We start from the raw sequence: 22,801 nt of genomic DNA, 5'->3' as shown, positions 1-22,801 counted from the left end.
GGCAACCGTATGGAATTTGTGAAAACAGCACGTTCTTATACTATGCAAATCGGAACTAATAATGTTCTGTCTCTCAGGGCTCTTCTACAATTGCATTGAACCAGTTCGTTAAAAAGTGGACAACATGCTTTGTTGTAAAGTTTGCCCCTCATGCTTTGTGGCGATGTTTGCCAATGGCCTGGTGATCCAGGGGGATTTATATCCACATTAACAACCCTCATGCCGAGTTGTGACTTTCAGGTCATCCAAACTAAGAACCACTCTTATCTTTAAAAAAGAACAACAAGAGGTTTTCAGCAACTGGTGAGCTTGCAATATACTTGCAACCATCTCTGTAAATCACTTTTCGGCTTATAATACTATGTCTCGAGGACATTTATTTGGATTTTAGTGATGAAACTTTGGGGGAGTGTTGATACAAGTATAGAACAGCACAGGTTGGGAGGAAGTTCAACGGTCAAGCTAAAGGGCAAAACTAATGGCAGCTGAAGGGCCAAGTAAAAGTTGAGATATTATACAGGTATTTTACCCTATCGTTGTTGAGATGGGATTACAATTCTGTAATCTTGTTCTTACAACAGCAAAGAGGTGTGTTCTTGTTCTCTCCCTGGTGTAAGACATAATGGAGCTATGATTTCTTGGTGAACCTACTACAGTGTTTTGAGTGGTGCACAGCAGCGAGAAACAAGAAAAACTTCTTCCATGTGATCTACTTTTCCTGATATAATTTTTACAATTTAACTTGGATCTGTCATAAGTGTCAGAAAAGTTACTGGTAGTGATTTCCTCAAAAACATAACCCGTGTCTTCCCACTCTTGACGTACCACTGCTAACTGTGCATCTGCTAAAATCTGTTGTTGTACTCCCTGACCACTTGCACATGGCGCATGTATTTCTTGACCACTTGATGAATCGGATTGTAAGGGTGGAGTGTCAATTTTGCCAAGAGAACTTCTTAGAGGAGTAATAACTGATGCTGACTGGAAGTCATCTGGTGAACTTTCACTCACTGACTGTTTTGGTAGAACTCAATTCTGATTTTCTGGTTATGTTGTCATCTGACTTTTCAAAGTCAGCTGTTGTACATAGGTACATAGTAATTCTCTTGCAGTGGGGCTTAGCCAGGCCCATAAAAGTTACCATCCAAAGTTAGAGGTCGACCTAATCCCAGCTTAGGGACAAGTCGTACGCCGCCTGGTGACGGAATTGCTGGTCGTATGATAGCCATCCCAAGCCCTTAAATTTGGCAACTGCTCTGCCAATAATTTGCTGATATTTAATTAGCTCGAGTGCCCTTCATGGGTAGGTGGTGACGAGAACCATCATGTACACCATGAACGTGTCCAAAATGCAGAGTGCACCGATTTAGAGCCCGTGATTGGAAGATTGAGGGCTTGTAAACGGAGTTTGAGGACTTTGCTGGAAAGCTTTGAGAGATCCTCTCCTGGGTTTGTGTTCAAAGCACGGCGTGAGCGGTGAGCCATAAAATTTTTTAACAATAGTATAACACGTGCTAACTGCGCTGTACAACAGAACACCAAAGTGAACTTTGAACAGCTTGTTTGAGCTTTTATAGCTAAACGCTTGTCTGCTGGGAAGCCAGTAGAAAGAGCTGTACTACAGGACAGCTTGGCATTACACGTGTATACTCTTAGCCATGAATAGTGCTTTAATATTTTTGGCCAATGCTTTCATTCGTTATAACACGCTAGAGGCAACAAAGCCATAATGTTTGAGCTAGAATACAATGTATCTCAGAGTCTATCTGGCATTGGGAGCTTGCCCACACAATAGCTTAATTGAAAACAACAACACCATGAAAGGCTTACTGATTATGAGTGTCGCGTTCAACACCATTTATTTTATATGTTCCATTAACTATATTTTACTGATGTGACAGTAAAATTGCATTATGTGTGTGTTTATTGTAAGACAACAATAGGAAGTTTATTAATACAATAATTGAAAATGTCTTACTGGTACACTACTTTGCATTCATCAATTCAAAATTACATTGTTCTACAGCTGTAAAAATTGTTAATTACCATGATCTCATTAAAAAAAAAAACATTTCAAACCCAAGCAGTCTCTGCTAGTAAGCTTTGATACTTCTCCTTCAGATATTTGTATGTCGCTTTTTAAAGTTTTCTATTGACTAGTTTAAAGTCAACAAGCACTAGGCAAGAAACTGGCAGATTATCTTCCCAAATGTTTCCGTAAGCTTTTATCCAGGCTGCCATTCTTTTCTCCAGCTCCCTTTCCAGTACTGAGGCTTGAAAACGTCGCCATTTAATTGAAAGACCTTGCCAATCACCAGTAATTTTTTGTAGTTTTTGATGTGTACGGCAGTGAATACATCCTTTCTTAGAGACTCTATGAGGCCATCGTTATCTACCTCGGTAACACGCGCCAGTATTTGGTCTTGGTTCTGATAGCACCCTGTGTTCACCCACAAATAGCCTGTAAAGATAACAATTACGATTAATTAGTCACTTTTTTGTTTTTTTTTGTTGACTTATAGCTTTCTTAGTGTTTAGAGTCTGTCGATAGCTGAAAACCCCTTGGGTACATTATAAACAGTATATAACTTTCTTTAAATCTTCTTCGTGAAAACATAGCCAAATATCTTTTTCTCCGGAAAAATCTTCTTGAATTCATATTGATGCACATTATTCTTTGCACATAGTCTATTGGAACAAAATTTACGTCTTCATCCAAGTATCTAACAGGATATAGTAAGATATTCTCACTACCTACAATACACATGAATATAACAATGAGATATGGAAGGGTGAAAATGGTCCCTGTCCACAGAAGTGGACAGCGGTATACTCACAAGCATTGAAGGTAGTGCACCGCGTCATGGCCAGGGGCGTGGTGGGTGGGTCGTTGTCGTTACTGAGAGACGTTGTTAGACAAGTGCACACAATACAAAGAAAGGCGGTAATATATACAACGCTAAGGATTGTGGGATATCTATTGTTATGGAAATATTCTTGTTTTATTTCCGGTACTGAGAATAGTAAAATATTCTCACTACCTACAATACACATGAATATAACAATGAGATATGGAAGGGTGAAAATGGTCCCTGTCCACAGAAGTGGACAGCGGTATACTCACATGCATTGAAGGTAGTGCACCGCGTCATGGCCAGGGGCGTGGTGGGTGGGTCGTTGTCGTCACTGAGAGACGTTGTTAGACAAGTGCACACAATACAAAGAAAGGCGGTAATATATACAACGCTAAGGATTGTGGGATATCTATTGTTATGGAAATATTCTTGTTTTATTTCCGGTACTGAGAATAGTAAAATATTCTCACTACCTACAATACACATGAATATAACAATGAGATATGGAAGGGTGAAAATGGTCCCCAGACCCACCAGCTCGACCGCTAAAACAGTCAAATATCCGAAGAAAACCGGTCTAAAGGTACACTATTCTCCCATTCTCCAAAGAAAAAGGTCAATGTGGAAAAGCTGGAGTGAAACGCTTGAGGTTATTGCATTGGTCATAGAAAATGCCCGGATCTTCAATGTTAACTGTCTGTCCAGTAAGGACAGAAGAAGGAGAACTAGCGGACATAACTTTTGAATGTTGCATGTAATATGCTGCGGTGGAACGATTGTGCCAGCCAATATGGCCCATTATATCCTGAAGTTCTGAGCCCGAAAGGGCAAGGGTGATGGCACAGCCAGATCTGAAGCTGTGTAGTGAAACAGTGTCACCAAATTCGCCCTCGCGCAAGTAATATTTAAGGCGGGCATCCGCAGCCGAAGAGGAAAAAGGTTTGTCAACAACAGTGCCATCTGAAGACGTAGAACGGAACAGAAAACCGCCCGTAAGGTCGATTCCAATTCGTTTAGCAAAGGCCACATAGAGATCAATAGCTCTGATCGGACAGATGTCTGGATTCTTATTACGGCGTAAGCCAAAGAGGTTGGACGAACCGTCGCGGAGGGTCTTTCCCCAGATGTGATTGAAAAGAAGACCATCGCCATCTGGGAAACGGAGGATTTCAGGGGTTTTTACCCGCCCCAGATCACCTGCTCTATCCCCACTGAAAAACAGAGTTTTAAAAAAGGCTTGGTCTCTAATGAGAACAAACATCTCGATTGAGGAAAGTTTATCGGACAAAAGCTTTTTATCCAAAATGTGACTTAGACGCACAAGATCATGAACAAAAACGGGAGTAGCTTGGCTAGGGGTAACTTGGGCTTGAAGTTGCTCCGCCGTAACAGCCTTTAAGTATTGTTTCAAAGAAATATCGGTAGCTGGGTTGCCAATGAGAAGCCTGGGGTCCCACTCCCCCCTCCTTCCTGACTCATTGAACAAAGCCCGTAGTTTTCCTATCAGGGAGTCCACTGTCCCATAGGCGAGGCGCGTTGGACAAGGGCACGAAAACGACCCTTTCCGTCCGAAAAATTGGCACGAATATTTGTGGACCTTAGTCTTTCCCTTGCGATCTTTCCAAACGAGGAAGCGACAAAGCTCACGGGGAGTGGCGGTAGAGACATCCTTCGGAAAAGGAAGGGAAGACAAAAAGAGCTCAAGCTCTTTTTGAAGAGAAGACTTCTGCTTGGCATAACTGGAACTAGCAGAAAAACTAGCAATCTGCGATAAACGATCGTCGAGAGTAATAACATCTAGAGGAAGACTGGAACCTGAGGCAGGGACATCCACTATAACTTTTCTTTGATAACCACAACTTTGGCAAAAACGGAACGAAGCATCGTTAGGATATGAACACAAAGGGCAGGATACCGACTGGGTAAAAAGCTTTGGGACCACTGGCAAAGGCTAAAGTGAACAAACAAAGAAAAGAAGCAGTCAAATTACAAGTCGTGTTTTAATTATATTCACAATTTGAACTTAGTAAAGTACAAATACCTTGTGCACCATAATTCGCCTAAGACAATAAATCTTAACAAACAAAATCGACTAAGATTACAGCACGTAACTAAAATTGTCCAGAATAAACTGTTCCAAAACAAAAGTCACTAGGTAGCTCATAATGTTTTAAAAGAACGTAGATATATAAATAAAGTCTTGTACGCAGACAAAAAAGAGACAATCCAATTTACAGTCAAACTCTGAAGGCCCAGAGATCCCAAGGTAATTTAAACGTGTCTGAAAAACCATGCTTAGAAGGCATTAAAATAGCTTCCGGCTCACCCTTACAAGAAAGCTTGAGGGAAAAACTGGCGGACTGAGAAAGGATAGGCCACCAATAACGCCTTGGATGAACGTCAGGAACCACAACAGTGCAAGGCAACTGAATGGTACGCAGGTGATTCAGAACTGGACCAACCAATAAAATAGGTGGGAAGATGTAGGGATTGCGAAGGAGAGGTTTTAAAAAAGATTGGCTATAATCCTGGCCAAAGAAATCTACGCCTGACGAGAGAGGAGTTGGGTACGGAGTAAAATGAGGCAAAATAGCCCCATCACCGTCAGACTGGGCATTGGAGTCAAGAGCCATAAGGTCCACGGAATGGCCGTCTGAACCACCAAAACACGGATGACTTTGAAGGCGAAGCCATAGGTGCTGAGCTAATTTGCTATCTGCCGGGGAGAGCCTTCGAGAAGGATGGTCAGCAGGGTTCTCTCGAGAAGGGACATAAAGAACAGAAAGGTGCAAATTAAGGCTCAAAACAGTGTTAGATAACTCCTTTAGCGCGTCAGAGAAAGGACTAGATCGGGCTGCCTGGGACTGCCATGCTCGAACGAGGGCTTGATTGTCGACATACGCATCCACTCGCGCGTCTCGAAGCTTATCCCCAAAGGAGAGAAGAGTATTAGAAAGGGCCTTAGTTTCTTTAACGCTTATATCTGAATCAACAATAGAAATAGGCCAATAATCAGAGATGGGGACATGGCTCTCCTTGGGAAAAACGCCTCCCCATGCGAATAGTGACGCATCTGAGTAAAGAACAAATTGATGATGTCGTTCAGTGCGCCAATTTCCAACCCTGGCAACCACGGATGGATCAGCTTAGTGCTGAATTTCAGCTCTCAAGGGTGGGGTGATATGAATAAGCTTGGAAGATTTTATACCTTTACCGATAGCAAGGTTGATCTCATTTGTAAAGAGGCGTGAATCCTGCAACGCAAGACGAAAAGAGATACATTTCCCTGCGAGACGCTGAAGGGTGTGAACAGAAACAGAGTTACCGGAAAGGATCGAGTTTACCAACTCAAGAAATTTTTCCTGCTTGTCAACAGGTAAATAAAAGGCCTGTAAATCTGAGTCAGAGATGAAACCGAGGTATCTGATCTTTTTTTGTGGATGGAAAACGCACTTTTTAATTCCAAGGGTATAACCCAAACATGTTAGGGTATAAACAGCAAGGAAAACAGCAGCTTTTGCTGCGTTAAGGCGAAATTCAGAATCTGTGGGGGCTTGTAGAGCGTGAAAACTGTTAGCCTGTAACTCACCGTTATGTCTGTCGTCAATGTATAAGGAACAAGGCACGCCGATTGAGGGTAGATAATGAGAAACTAACAAACCAGTGGAATGGTAGACATAAGCCGAAATCTTCCATCCAAAAGGAATAGTATTAGAAACAAAATACCATCCTCTCCACTGAAGCCCGAAGAAGGTGCGGCTAGGCTCATCAAGGAGAATGTGGTCGTACCCGGATTTGTCGTCTAAAGTGGTCTGGAAAGAGCCTTTTCCTACATATCTGGGTAAGTGTGACAAGTTATCCAACTTAAAAGGACAATCGATCATCCATTCATCATTGTCGTGGCAGAGACGTGGCTTGGTTGGTTCAACGGTCAAAGGAAGAACCAAGTGAGGAGGCTTTACTGCACCAACTCGTCCCCAAACAGAGATCGCGCCGCTACAGACTCTCTCGAGAATAGTTTTGTCAATAAAATCACGAAAACCATCACAGGACTTATTGTTTCCAAACTCCACGGATGGCGGTATATCCGAGTCATAAGAAACACCCTTAAAATTTCCCTTGAAAGGTTTAAAAAATTTTGCGAGGGAAACTTTAAACTTTATCCAATCCAAAACTTCTTCGGCTCTGTCATACGAGCTAAAGGCGGCGATTTGCTCCCAGACCTCAGGAAACTGATGAAGCTGACCAGCTATGAACACGTCTGGGTCACGAAGAGGCAAATTTGCGATATCGGGAAGAAATTTTCCAGCACATATATCCTGAACAAAAACGCGGTCAAATCGGGGAGCTGTCATTCCTCTATCAAGTGGCCGCATATCCATGGTTACCCAACGGGAGACCCTTGTGTGCGAAACTTGGACGCACGGCATCGGATCAAAGGTACATGGGGAACTAGAAGGAAGCATCCTTCGCTTCTTCTACAAAAAGGGAAAAATGAAAACTTCGGAAGAAAGAAATAACCACGGATACTACGGCCACTAGAAAAGGAGGAATGACAGCCTGACCCAGATAAACCGGGAGGAGAGTTTTACTCCTGTTTCAAGCCACATTCAACCCAAACTGGTACCGGATAAAAAACGGAAAACCTAAAGGGTGGTAGAAAACAAAAACAAAGATAATACTCGTACACACAGGAACGAAAAGAAAAGGCTTTATTCATCCGAAAGCACAAAAATACAATAGTTTGAGCTGCGCGAAAACATTGAGCGCAACATTTACGCTGACTTATTACGTGCCCTGGCAGACTTCATATCCTGAAACTCAGCGCAATCTTTAATGAAATGCTCAGTTGACCCGCAAAAATAACACGGGGAAGAACGCAAGCAACGATTGGCAAACGGGGAAGCCGAACGGCTTGCCTGGAAACCACCACGGCCACGGTTGTCACGGGAACCACCTTGATGATAGGTGAAGCGATTGTTGTAACGCCTCCAGCTCGGGAAAGATGTTGACCTATTCTCCGGGGTAGTATGTTTCAGGAGCTTATGGGTCTTCTCGAGAACCTTGCTCTTTATCGGGTCACCAACAAGAGCGACCAGCAAATCTCGCAGAGACTTCTGGTTTAAAGACTTGGAGTGTTTCTGCACCTCATCCAGAACACACTCATATTCGCGCGCTTTGGCGTGATTGTTGATCTTTGCCACCTTTACCAAGGATTCTAGATCCATAACAGCATCCTCTGGGTCAAAACGCGACTTATCTAGAGTTCTGTGCAGAGCCTGTAAAGCCAGTTCCACAGAATCAGTCTCAGTTTTGCCTTCCAACTTCTTAAGCCTTTCCTCAAGTGCTTGAACATTCAAATTGGCCTGAGCCTTGAAAGGTAAACAACAGAAAAAGAAAACACTGGTCACCATAGGAAAACACCAGTTAATTAAGTTGCACAAATATATACCAGGCGCAGCCCTATGCCATTGAAGTACGCAAAAAGCGCTACTAATTAGGGGTGCAAAGAATTTGAAAAAACACCGCCGGAGCGGAAAAGAAACAAAACGTTTACTCACAAAACAAAACCACAGCAACCCTTAATTAGACGCCGCAAAGCTTTCCGTTGAGGTGAGAAAAAATTAAATCGGAATGCAAAAGGCAAAAACACAACTGGGAAATAAAGAAAGAACTTTCCGACAAACTCTCCAACACGTAAAGAAAACTGCTATAGAAAACAGAAGGCAGAAAATCAAAAACACTGTATAGCCGGAATATATAAACAGATTCCATCGCAAAAACTAGCGCCGTAGCCGTGTCAAAAATCAAACACGATAGAATCGCACCGTTATGACGCTATTAAACAGCACAAATACCAGCTCAAACCAAACCAAAAACAAAACACATACAGTATAAATACTGCAAAACTAAGACAAAGACCGCACAAAGCTGGACATATTGACGAGCGAGCGAAGGCAAAGAAAACAAAAAAATCCCACAAGGACGCTGAAACGCCCATCAGCAAGCATATAACTTAGCAGAAAAACACTTTTGGCGATTAACAAAACCAATTATGCACAAACAAGACATTTTAAAACTCTAAACATTTGGTGCGGAGGCCATACAGCTTACGCACGAACTATTTTCAACCACTCACGCACATATTCTTCCATTTTCAAAAACTCTGGTGCGGTGGCCGAGCCACTCACGCACATATTCTTTCATTTCAAAATTCTGGTGCGGTGGCCGAACCACTCACGCACATATTCTTGTTTCAAAATTTTGGTGCGGTGGCCGAGCCACTCACGCACATATTCTTTCATCTTCAAAATTCTGGTACGGTGGCCGAACCACTCACGTACATATTTCTTTATCACAAAATTCTGGTGCGGTGACCGAGCCACTCACGCACGTGTCTCACCATGTTGTATCTCGGCGCACATGAAAAAACTACTGAATACCAGAACAGGATGAAAACTAAATAGCAAAACAAGAAAGCAGGGCAAAACAAAGTACCTCGAGTGGCGGAGCAACAACTTGGGCGCCAGGATTCTGTACGGGTGGAGCAGCGGCTGGGACGACAGCAGGTGGAGGAATTTGAACTGGAACCACAGCGGGAGCATTCTGGATAGGAACTTCCCTTCGAGCTTCGTTCAAAGCTTCTTGAGGACGAACGTCTATGGGTCGTTGAGCAAGCGGTTCAGCTTCGGCCATGACGCGTGCACGAAACAGCAAAAGAGTTGTCGTCACTGAGAGACGTTAGACAAGTGCACACAATACAAAGAAAGGCGGTAATATATACAACGCTAAGGATTGTGGGATATCTATTGTTATGGAAATATTCTTGTTTTATTTCCGGTACTGAGAATAGTTTAATTTTTAATAACAGTAGGAATGTAGTGCAGATAATGGACTTTAACAGCTAACTTGTGGATTTATGCCAAGTGGTACGGTGACTTGGATAAAGTGAAAAAAGTGAATTTCTCTTTCCTTTATCAGTTTTTCAAAACCAATTCCTCCCCCCCCCCCACCATTGCAAATTTATCAGAAAGTGGCATGAAAAAATTTGGACAAATCATGACACTGATTTGAAATTAAAATAAGGTGTATGAATTTGCAATAAAAAATCTGATTAAAATAGCAAATGCCATAATACTATACAATGTACATGCAAACCTCAATGTAACTTCGTTTAATTTTCCATGTAAACTTGCACTGGGGCAAAGTAAAAGAACCACTACTGTTTTTTTTTTCTCCTCATGAGCCTGCCAGCATAGCTGTTTGTAAACCCAAAACAATGACGAAGGTTAGATTTTGTCCAGCTGCAGTGATGGAGTTAAAAATATCAACTGGTCCACATCATTTGCTTGGTTTCCATATAATTTGAGTGCTGTTTATTTAAAAAACAAAGTGAAATTAGTAGGGCAGGATAAAAGGCAGTATAACAAACAGAACCTACTATGGAACTATTAAAAGGGTTTTTGTGAATTTCATGTAAACCATGCATGTTTAAGTTTAATTAACCCTTTTGGCCATCTTTAGAAGTTGTTTCAGCAGTCCAAAAGAGCCAACCTTGTTTGCATTGCTCAAGTACCCTCTGTTTATAGTGGTTATGCACTTAGCTTCATATCTCAACGAGATAACTAGTTTACAGGAATGCCACTGAAACAGAGGAAACAAATAATTTTAAATGAACATAACAAGGTTAAAAATCCTAACTGGCAGGAGGAAGACCAGTTGGCTATATACAAAGCCTGGTCAAGGGTTTGAACTCGGGACAACCAAGAAACAAATCCAGCTAGTGGCAAGGGCAGGTCTTGAACTGGGGACCTTCGGATTACAATACCAGCGCCCTAACCCACTTGGCCACGGTTTGAAGTCCCCTCAATGGCAGTCATTTCCTCCCTCAACAGAATTACATAGCTACGAACAGGTTCACAGTCTTCAGAGCAATTTGCCTCAAACAACGAACAATTTTCTGCAGGGCTACAAACACGCTTCCTACAATTAAGAAAACTGACTAGCCAAGCTATAGCTTGATCATCCTTACCAAATGGGGCTCCATCTCCCCCAATAGCAACTTTGAATGAGCCCACACCCTCCCCAAACTAGCCTAGCTTATCTACTCTGTATCTGTTTGCCTTGAGATAAAAACTAGCCATCCTTAACAAAAGTTGAAGAAGGTTCCTAAACTTCCCATCTACCTTGTCTTCTTTACCAACCCATGACAAAGAATTTCTTGCACATTGTGTAATTCACCAATATCAATTTCGTTAACCCTCTCCATTAATTTCTGATAAGAAAGCAATCTAGGAACTGGAATGCTTTTCATAAACTCTATGTGCTTTCTCCCCTTGCCAGTTTTATTCACACACATTGAGAGGGATAACCTGATTGAAACGTATTTTTGTTTACTTGCAATCCCCCCCCCCCCCCCCCCCCCCTGTACAGAACATTAACACTTCTTACAAAATTGGCATCACTCTTCTCGAAGACTTTTATCTTATCTTTCACAACCCTTGGGATAACCTTCACAGAAAACTTGGGGCATTTTTTAACCATATTGGTTAATTCTGGAACTGAACAGTTTGTATTGAGGGCAGCAATGATGCCTTCATAGGCAGGAAGCATGTTGCCAGGAGTTGCTCCATAAGAGCTTGGGCAACCTTAAGAGTCTCTTGACTGGAGACGCTTCTGCTTCTTTGCCTTTGCAACATAATTTTTGTCTTTCCCGAGGGCACAAAAGTTGAATGTCTTGATTTCTTTGAATCTCAAGATATTTGTTCAAGGGAAATCAACGATTTTGTCCTTTTCTTCGAGCCATCGTGATGATTTACACATTTATTCATTTTATCAGCAATCTGTCTGTAAATGAAACGCATCAAACCGATCACGGGTCGAAAGTAGACGCAGAAAAAAGACTAATTTTCATCAAAACAGAGCAGAAATTCAATAATCGAAATCAAACAAGTCCTTACCATTACACAGAAGTATCAGAATATGGCTTCTTTGCTTGCTGTCGTTCGTTCTCCTTTAGGTTTAAATCTTACAAATAGAGCCCAAAATCGGTCCCAAATCAAAGATGCCAAGATATGCTTGTCTTTCCCGAGACTTGAAACAGAATTTATTCGACAACTAATGGCAAGTTTGGTATAAAAAGCTTTGGAGGAGCTTGGTCTACTTATTCTAATTTTACCACGCTATGAGCTACCTAGAAGCCTCAAAGGACCTTCATTTCTGCTCCGCACCAGTCCCCTTATTGGGTTGTTACTCAGCCAATATGGCGCCAAAAAAAGGAGGACTGATTTCTGGCCATGTTCATTTAAAATAATTCACTCTCAAGAATGGCATTTTTATTAAACAATTCTTTTCTGATAAAATACAAAACTCTCTTAACTGCAGAGAATAAAGCGTGCATTTTTATTAAACAATTTACAACACGCCACATTTCAGTTTCTGTGAAAGAACGTACAGTTCGCACAAAATTTGAACAGAGTCAAAATAAGTCAGAAAGCCTAAAAAATACACTGATTCTCGAAATAGACCGTCGCAAACGGTTTGAACAAACACTTAAAACAGTACGACAGTAAATTTCAACAAGTGTGGCTGAAATTTGATCCAAGAGTGATGTGGACATTTTGAACGGTGCAGTTGTTGAAGAAAGATCCAAGGCCGCTTGTGGTTCTCTCAGTTGCAGTGGACACAAGGATGCTGTTTTCCTGCACTTCTTTCTGGATGTTTATGGTGGTGACAGCAATAACAGGGTCTGGAATGACATTAAGAAATGTACAGTAAGAAGGAGTATTCACTTTTTCAATCCATGGTAAAACAAAATGCCTCTAGACAAAAACATAAATAGATATGTACCTTTGGCATCTTGGATGATCTCTTCTTTCCACTGAAGTATGTTGACATCTTTACATGCGAAGTTGTACTCCTGAAGTAAAGCACTGCATTCCTTCTGGGAAGCATCACACATTGCTACGCCTGATAAAAAAATTAAAATGAAAAACATAACTCTAAGTATGGAATTCTGTTATTTGTCAATCTCTTTCAACTCATTTAATCAGTGCCCTAGTAAATCTTTTCCTGAGACCTGTGACTATGGCAAAAATCTTCCTTTTATTCCAGGAAAGAGCATGTTCAGTGATCAGCTCATTGCAACCTGGAAAAAAGAGCAATTATAATAGTAATTACATTTAAATACATTATTATCAAATTATCGAAATTAGGATAATTTACCAGGTTTGTAATAAATGTCTTGTAGGATTTCATTAACATGCAACTTTCCTTTGTGATTGGTTTAAAGCATTCTTGCTACTTTTGCATCCAGAAGGAAGTCAGAGCAAAACTGACATCAACAATAAAGACTGTTACCAATAATAATAAATTATTAACCTCAAACTTACAAGAATTGCATCACCATCACCTTCCACAGGCGTAAATGACAGATCGTTCTGTAGTAGATGATATAAGCTGTTGCTTGTTTCAAATTGTCCTTTAAGTACTCAACAGTAGCCCTCTGTCTTTGAACCGAGTATAAGAACCAGCCCTGAAGTTGAGCTTCCATCTGTTCTTGAACATTTGTATACTCCGCCATCACGAAGCTTGGGACATGTTTCTGCCAACTTCTCATGCACAAGACTTGCAGACCAGCCTCTGTCCAACGTGATTTCCCTTTCTCCCAATCCTGCAGCTCTTAGCTTAAGCTTCTTTTCCACAGTTGGTATCCTACAAGCATCTTTTTCGGCCAAACAACAAAACTTGCAACTCCACTGGTTTCGCTTTTTTGGAAACTAAATCCACCAGTGATTTTCTTCGCTCGTTTCTTCCCTGTGGATGCTGTCAACTGTGCTGTTCCCAACGACAGTGGTCTGAAGCATATTGCTGCTGCGATCTGATTTACTCTACTCTACTGCATATAGCTGCATTACTGAAACAAGTGTTGGTGTTCTGCAAAGATACTTGAACTTGGACCAGGCCCTGGCTCATCTCAAACTGAAGTTGGCATCGACAAATATAGTAAAAACCTGAAATAATTTGAAATAAAGACAGTTCTCTTCCTGTAAAAAAAATTGTGGCTGAACTGGTAACGTGTGCTAAAAGGTACTGTTAATGCGCATGCACTTGACACCCTCATTGGATGCCTTTACCAGTAAATCAAGTGCAAGTTCCATATGATCCCTGCTGACCTGTGTTCGTTTCCTCTTCCCTTTCTTCTCTGACAAGGTATATTTTCTCAATTTCATCATTTGGCAAAGTGCTAGCTGTTCAAACTTTCCATCCAGCGCAATGTCAAACAAGCCTTTTTGTCCATTTTGACCTCTTTGGCGATATGTGACACAAGTGTTATGTAAAGGGAATACTTGTGCTGTACGAAATCACACAGTTCATTGTGGCGAACATCAAGAATTTCCTGAATAAGTTTGCGGTGCATTTCAAAATGGTTTGTACTGTTTTCCAATCCTTTCCGAAACAAAAATTTCAACACATGTGGCATTTTTCTTTTAACTTGGTGGCAAGATCATCGAGTTCTTTCTTGGTGAGCGTCTTGTGTTTTTTCCTCTCACCTGCTTTTTATGAATTTGTTGTGTTACCTTTCTTGGCCTTTGCTTTAGGTTTAGACGCTTTGCTCGAATCAGTGCTTGGTCGAGCACTTTTCTGCTGCTTGCTGCCACCACAGCTTTCTTTTTGTTTGGCATTGGTTGATCTCCTGCCCTTTTTCTTTCCTTTAGACGAGGAAGCTTCCTCAACATCATTGTCATCGGTGTTGATGCTTTCGCTTCCATCATCACGCCAAGAAGCTAGCAAGTCAGACTCAAACATCAGATCGAGGTTGGCTTTACATTGACATCACGGAAAACCGACTTCCAGGGCCCTAGGGGCCGTCTAAAAATAACTTTTCTGTCTTTGACATATCCCAAAGCCTTGACTGGAAGTATCCCTCTCTGTCCCCTTATTTTCTCTTGTATTCACATAGCATTCACAAATGAAAACGAAAATATACTATCAAACAAAAATGCTGCCAGCCTTAAAGACTGTCTCATTATTATCAACTTTCTTACATATTTCTCAAGGAGAAGGTTGATCACGGAAAATTTTCAGAACACCCTGTAAAATTTTTATATGTGACACTGGGCTTTGAACGTTTGAGGTAAATTTTAAGTTTATTAGCCGTTTCAGGTGAAATATCTCCTGCTGTCAATTCTACTGCATGTTCCTGGTGAAGACAGTTCTCCATCCTGTCAGCATTTTCTATAAAAAGTAATTAGTATTAATTATAAATTAAATTGTGCAATCTTAAGCTAAGGAGTGGTCTTCGAAAAAGTTTGCAAATGATAACCTTGCATGATCTTACAATAATAACTTTCATTTCAACACAGTAAAAAATTTATTCATCAAAAATAAAGAGGTTGCTTTTTGGGAGACGCCTTATGGGGGTTATGGCGGATTTCAGCAGCAAAATATTTTACATTTTCTTTTGCTTGTTCGAGTTCAGCTTTTCTCTTCCTCTTCATCTCGAGACGTTTTAGTTTATTTTTTCTATGTTTTTCTTCTTTGCCTCTTTGTTGGCATCTTTAGAAACTTCAGAGTCTTTAAATATTTTTTGTTGAGGTAAGGCACCTTTACTTTTGGGGTCTCTTGAAGTTTTTGGCCTGTTACCTTTAACATTGGTTCCTATATTGATATTTAGAATAGTTGTATTAATATGTAGTGTTTGGCAACAAAATTGGTGCCGTTTTCAGTTAGTACCATGTTTTAAATTTAAAGTGTGTGTGTGCATGCTTGTTTTTCTTGTTTGTTTTTTGCTATTATGTTAAATCTAGGTAAAAATAATTCTACTTTGAACCCCATCTTGTGTTCTGTGTATTGTGAGTTGAGTGGAGTGGGCAGTGCTTTTGATTGGGAACCTGATGTGGCAAATACTGGTTTTAAAAAAATGTACCAGCAAAGCATCCCCTAGTCATTTCTTTCAACAGAAAGTAGAGATGAACACCAGTGTTATAGGTTTCATTACGTGCGTCCACCATAATTTTGATTTGTGTGTTCTTTTACTACTTCCCTGGGGGAACATTTGAACGAGGTTGACAATCTGCTGTCTGTTTTCCTTAGCGAACGCAGATAAGTTGAAAGACATTGTCCATCAACGTGATGTGTGGCATGGTGGTAAAGGAGGAAGAAGGACATTTAGAAAAATGCCGCAACATTTCGTAATATTTTGCAATAGAAATGGGACAAGGAGGCAGGATCCACAATGGAGGCCCGGGAGTGAAAGGTACAGAAATCTCCCTATGCCCCCCACAGTTGTGTTGGTATAATGGCAATCATAAGTCTCGATCTTTTTGACGGAATGATCTCTGTACTAAAACATGTTCAAAACAATGCAAAGGGCATACCTCTGTCTTTGATCTGGGCTGCTGTTGTCATTAAGTAAACTCTTGGCAGGTTCATGCCGGTGGCCGTTCGATAATTTTCTACGCTGAAATTATTATTGTCGATTGGCTCTGCATTGTAATTTGCCAACTTCGCCTCCATATCAGCGTACTTGCCATATTGGCTGCTCATGTTTTATATAACAAATCTGGATAAACATATCTTCAGAATCTTCAGTGAGATTTCCTCATTTCCGAACATTTTGTACAAATCTGCTTTTTCTAGAAATAATTAGCATTTGCAAAAAGGTCGACATGTACATGTAAGTTATAGAGGTAAAATTAAAATGCTGTAGTGAATTTTCTTTAGATTATACTCATACTCTCTTTACTCACAATTCAAGTTGATAGTTCTTTTTTGTGTTTGTCCAGCCGTTGATAAAAGTCAACACCATTCAAATAACGCAGGGGGCACTTTTTGATATCTGGAAAGCTATCATGGGATCTTGCAGGTACATGATTAAAGTGGTCCAACTGAATGAGAGCAACCACCAGTTCCTTCTCATCTTTAAGCGAGTCCCAGGTGGTGTGCTGCACTGATGTCTTGTGAATGCCAATGGATAAATCAAATTGTTGGGTGATTTGGTGGAGGCCAGTAATTGCTTTGCAAAATTTGCTGATGGAATTGATGGTTTTGTTAGGTCCCATTCTCTGCACCACATTTTTGCTGCATCTATTCGAAATTTCTTGGGCGAGATCAACACCTCTCCAGTTTGAAAAGAACCCCTATTTATTCTGATGAACGTGGAATTAGCAAACATTCAATCTGGGCTATACTAACAAATATTTCAATGGCATATTTGCTGTAGCACCAAAAGACTTGAAAACAGTAACAGTTTCTGGTTAATCAGATTTTTTCTCACCATCTGCCTCCGCTGCAGTGTCCTTTATTTAAATTATTAGAATAGCCAGAAAAATAAAGCAAAGTCCATAATTTCTCACATAATCATCTTCATCATTGTCTCTCTGAAACAAGAACTTGTCAATGAACCTCCCAAAAGCATCATCAAAGTAATTCTTGTTGTTGTCCTATGTTTTACAAGAAATGTTCTCTGGGAACTTGTGAAGAGTAGGCATATCTTCAAGTCCCTCCATTACACAAAAGTTCAGAGCAGCTGTTATGATGTAGCCTCTCCCCACGCTAAGAAATAATTCCTCGCTTCCCTCAAAAGAATCCAGGACTTTTTGATGGAGTGGCATTCTGTCGGTTAAACTTTTTCCTAAAATACTTGATAGTGCCAACTTGATACAGGAAGGAGTAGGAGAACTGCAGTAATGATGCCTGTGTATGCCACATGACTGGCTTAAATAGTGAACAGTGCTCGAAATGATTTACATCTATATAATGGGGGGTCTTGCAAAAAGAGACATGCTCCCATCAGGGGAGAGGGGGTAAAAGACCTTAAAAATATTGATCAGAAGGTATGTGTGAACCTGATAACAAATCTTTTGCCCCTGCAAATCTTACACATGTTAACTATTTTCATTTCTCTCATTGGATCATCGTCACTGTCTTTACGATGGGCATCTGCTTGGAACTCAAGAACAATTCTTCCAACAAGGATTTTAGCTGATGATGCATACCTCTGCCACTCATTAGCATTAAGTGAAAAATTGTTCTAAGGAAAATCGTCAAGACCTGGCCTGAAAAGTGACCCCAAGCAGTTTGAGCAAAATATCCCTTCTTCTATGGGACAGGCACACACCAAGTTTGTTAAGTCTTTCTTAAAGGGTAAAATAAATTTAAGAAATTTATTAGTATATTGTACTCTGCAATCAAATAAAGTAAATTTACATCCTAATTATAGTATATATTACATGCCAATAAGTCCCATTTAAAACAGTGGTACCTGGAAATTGGTGAGGAGATAGGAAACCGTCCATACCTGGTTGATAATACCTGCTACAGTTAAAGGTACAACATTATCAAAAATGTGAAATTCTTTAACCCTTCAAATAGCTCTTTCTCCATGGACACGAACATTGTGAATTTTCTTACTGTGCAGAAGTTCTTTTAAGAACTGCCCTTTGTTGGCCTGGAAGGCAGGAATAGTGATTTCACAACCAATGGGCTCCAAAATACCTTTAATGTCAAACCCTTTGTCTGCCATTGGCTGGTCACTTGACTCCAGTAAGGGAAAAAGACCTGACCTTTTCACAAGTTCTTTGTCAGAAATTGAGCCTTCAAATAGAGCACTTACATGAATAATTTCCCCAGATGGCGCTAACACCACATTGCCCTTGTACGTGGTGTGGGTTTTGTAAGAAGAACACATTTCACTGTTGAGAACCATGCTAAAGGGTGCTTGAACTTTAATTTCAGTGGCATCAACGATTCCCCTGCAGCTGGCGTAATGTACTTTGAAGCATGCTGGTGCATGCTGTCTTATCTTCTCCTTTGTAGGCCGAATACAGAAACTCCCCAGCATTAAATACAAAAAATTAATTCAAGATCTAAGAATTCGGCTTATGTTAGGCAGAGATATTAAAGTTGTCTGCTAAAATCTGATTGAATGTACCAACCCTGAGTTACTGTAAAACTAAAGAACTTCTTAATTTATTGATATCATTGGTTCCCTCCCCCCTTAACCGCTGCATCTAAGACCAGCTATACATATTTTCAGCAGTAGGTTGCAAAGCATTAAAGGTCGTGATAAAGATTTCAAAAGTGGGAAAGCCTGTGTAAAATCTAACAGTACTGTCAGGGTTCATCTGGAGCAAAGTGAATGGTGCCTTTTGTTCCAGTGCAGCCTCCAACTGAGCAATTCTTGTTTGGGCAGCCTCAAGCATTTCTACAGCAGATGGTTCAGGACCAGAATATAGTCATGTTCATTTAGACTGGGAGTTTGCAAGGTGATGTATTTTGTGGGACAGAACCTGTGCATGGAGTGAAAAAGATTTGATATATATATTGATTTATTGAGTCTTCTGCTACTTAATATCTTAATGTCACAGACCGGTCTTTAAATTTAACATTTTTCTTTTATGAAGTGAATGAAAACGTTTCTTTTTTTTTTGAATGCACACACTGCAATTTGACTGAATAAAAAAAATTCAACAAACATCAGCTGGTAGAAAGTAATAACAATGCAGCACTTTTACAAAGAGGTTGCTATGGTTTCTGTTTGTATGAACAGCTATAGCTTTCTTAACAGACAAAGATAACTAATAGATGGTCGGTAAACTTTTTATACCATTAATTTGATGAGTTAATGTTACTGGAGTATGATCCTTTGGCAGTTTTCTGGTCTTCTTTGCTACCAACGTGGCGTGGCGACTCGACAGGCACAAAAGGTACAGCATCTTTGGAAAGAACTCGCTTTCCAGTCAAAGTTGTAATAAAGTCACTCGATCGGAAGAGATTTGAGCATACTTTGGCATAATCAGACACCTGCAAAGCCCGGGAAACAACTGCATTAAACAATGAATACTCGCGCAGGAAGACAAAATTTTCCAAGTGTGTTTCACCTACCGTGCAATTTCTCGGTTTTCCGCGCACGATAAATCTTTTCCAGAGATTTTTTAATGGCTCCATGTTGGAATTTTATGGAATGAAACTGATGTCTTTCTTTCGAAAAAGAACTGTTACAACAATTCTGCACAACACAATAATCTTTGTTTTCTATTTTCGGGATGACTGCCTGCGTGACCTCGTTCTGATGTCAAGATGGTGGTGCGTGACTAAGGCGAATTGATTGGAAAGTTCCAGCACCCTCAAGAGGCATGGGATGGCCATTGTCACAGTACAGATGACTCAGTTGTCATACCACAGACCTCACTAACATTTCGTTTGAAATTTCAAGGTGTAGACATATATATTCAAGCCTTAATTTTTATTGAAAGAGCACAGTAGCTGATCAGTCCATTAATTGATAGAACTGAATGTGAATTTGTGCATGCACTGTTTCTCAAGTCAAGAATATATGGGCGCAGTTGAATATTTAGGATTCAACTCTTTAATAGCCTTCATCAAGAAACCGGTAGAGGAAATCCATAATAATTTGGCCTTGATGGTGTATTATGCCACAAAATTTAATCATTAAAATGTAAATGAAATGTAATAGTTACCCAAAATGTAATAACTTTTGACGCAAAGTGTAATAGTAACCCAAAATGTAATAACTTTTGATGCAAAATGTAATAGTAACCCAAAATGTAATAACTTTTGACGCAAAATGTAATAGTAACCCAAAATGTAATAACTTTTGACGCAAAATGTAATAGTAACCCAAAATGTAATAACTTTTGACGCAAAATGTAATAAACTTGGTAACCCAAAATGTAATAACTTTTGACGAAAAATGTAATACCTTCAGTTTTGTCCTTGCCTTACGGGGCAGTACACATGTGGGCATCTATACTTGGAACCGACAAACGCCACCTATCAATCAAGCTTTCTATGAACTATTTTCGGAAAAAATATTTAAAAGTTCCAGCGATTTTTTTTATGGTTGAATTTTAGAGAATTTTAAAAATTCAGTAAAATTGGGGTTTTCGCCTAGCCAAAAGGCTCAAATCGTCATGCAACTTTAGGAAGATGGCGAACATGCAAAAAAATTCCAGACTACTTCAAACTTTGCACACTTTTAGTGATATCCCTTACCAACAAGAGTAAGTAAAAAGTTTTTCGAAATTGTATTTGAAACGATTTTAATTGGCCTTTGTATGAAGATATATTTTGCATGTTTCAATGAGGGCCAAAATGAAGGCTTACTTCGACAGCTCCAAATGACTCCTGGTGTATAACGATTTGAAATGAAAACTACACCAAAAGAAAGCTTATTTGTTATATTATTCACCTGGAAAATTTGGGCGTTGGAAATTGAGTACTGCTTTGTTGGTAAAATAAACTGTCATGACCTGTAAGCGTTATGAAAGCGTGCAGAATTTGATGTTTGTTTGAAGCTTCATTATAGAAATACACAGACGAAATAAATAAACATGGAAAAGGAAGTCTAAAGGAGTCAATACTAGACGTACCTCTTCTGTGAAGCTGAAAATGTAAAGAAAAGTCGTTTCAGTTTCATTATTTGTTGTTCACGCCTTGGCCTGTAAGCAGGTCTTGAGCGGACAATGCCGTGAGCGAAATATTAAAACAACAAAAGAAAACTCAGTTCGGCGACTCGCTATTTATTTTATATATGATGTTATCTTGCCATGAGTTTCGAAATAGCTTAAAAAAAAAGAACTCATCCTTGATGGACTTTTTATGTGATAAGTATTCTCAGGTTTCAGGATTCTACTGACAACAAAGTTATAAAGATTAATCAATGATCAATGCCGCATATGAGTGACCTATGCCGTGACGCTTTGGTTAAAGGTCAGCGATGAATACTTGTCAATTTGACCACTAAAGTCCTTTCTCCCCTTCCTGCTTAGAAAAATCTTGAGTGAACCTTCGATGAAAACCCATCAGGGAAATGGTTGCACGTTGTTTCATATTTGGGGGAATATCATTCACAACACGATTGAAAATTGAATGCAATTTGAGATGTGCCAAAAGTAATCAAATTACAGTTTGTCTGACAAACATTGAATACATTACCGGTTTCAATCAAATCGGTATTTCAGCTTTAGATAAATGCTTTGCTCAGCGGAAAGATCCGAGAAACTCCAAGTATGTAGAATCATAAAATGGCATCGTTTGCGTGTTCGTTTTCGTTACTGCTTGATCAGTGTTCCCCTTGTGGAAAAACTGAGCAGTGAGTATCCAAGCCACGTCGAAGCCATTAGTCTAAAAGATTGCTCAAGAGATGTTTTGCGACACCTACAACAACATGGCATCAGTGGTGACAAAGCCATTGGCAGTGAAATAAAGCTGTTGCTAGCTCGAGCAGGTAATCATTTTGTTGTCTCTGTATGGCCCTTTGCGACTAACAATCACATGGCATCGCGCTAAGACCCCAGGGGAGGGGGTACTCGGGCTTGTAAATGACGAGGATTTTTTAATGCATTTATTTAATAACACACGTTACATAAAGTGAAAAAAAATAAAAAACAGTTACAAAAAAAAGAAGATAAAAATACATCAAGTTACACCATTTAACCGATAAAGCCTAACTTACTAACAAATACTTTTAACTAGTCTAAATTTTTATATAAATTTCTCTACACGGTATTTAAAATTAAGTTTCCTAACGAATTCAATTACCCCAGGCTCTATTTGATTAAGTTTCTGATTGTAAAGGTAATACTTAGCTAATAACATTCAGTAATTTAATTTCTTTTTTAGAGAGTGCCGTTGCAGTTGAGCAGAATTTAGTGATTTACCAAAGAGTAGTTCTTCATCACTTTGCGTAAAGGAGGTCCCGTTTCCTTCATTGAAGTGCTGTAAAACTTTATGAAAGAATTGTTTAGAAAGGTGGCAGTCAATGAAAGTATGACTTATCGAATCTGGATGACCGCAGTAGGTGCAGTGCGAGTTGTTCGATACTCCAAAGAGGTGAAGTTCCTTTTTGGAGACAAGTATCCTATGAGCAAGTTTGAAGTAAATTTCTTTGCACATAAATTTAATTTGCTTAAAGTAGTTTT

The 22,801-nt window shown here is 39.9% G+C and overlaps 1 protein-coding gene and 1 pseudogene across 1 annotated transcript; both read right to left on the bottom strand.

The window, feature by feature from the left end:
* The window catches only part of LOC144648488 (uncharacterized), a 344,754-nt pseudogene that overhangs the window by 116,449 nt on the left and 205,504 nt on the right, over window positions 1-22,801 (bottom strand).
* LOC144647912 (uncharacterized) lies at window positions 7,631-9,551 on the bottom strand. Its single transcript, XM_078507589.1, has 2 exons — window positions 9,354-9,551; window positions 7,631-8,227 (listed from the first exon to the last, which is right to left on the bottom strand). Exons 1-2 carry the CDS (start codon window positions 9,549-9,551, stop codon window positions 7,631-7,633), a joined length of 795 nt encoding a protein of 264 aa, XP_078363715.1.

This window comes from Oculina patagonica, chromosome 4 (genome assembly GCF_052425735.1).
Source record: "Oculina patagonica isolate OP01 chromosome 4, crgOcupat, whole genome shotgun sequence".
Taxonomy (NCBI): domain Eukaryota; kingdom Metazoa; phylum Cnidaria; class Anthozoa; order Scleractinia; family Oculinidae; genus Oculina; species Oculina patagonica.
The sequence above is the reverse complement of the archived record's forward strand: the minus strand, read 5'-3'. Positions and strand labels throughout refer to the sequence as shown.

What these genes read in the sequence shown, in the direction of transcription:
- LOC144647912 (XM_078507589.1), bottom strand. Translation starts at nt 9,551, where the DNA reads ATGGCCGAAGCTGAACCGCTTGCTCAACGACCCATAGACGTTCGTCCT. An exon ending in TTGTTGCTCCGCCACTCGAG is followed by an intron (nt 8,228 to 9,353) that starts GTACTTTGTTTT and finishes TTACCTTTCAAG; the next exon opens with GCTCAGGCCAATTTGAATGT.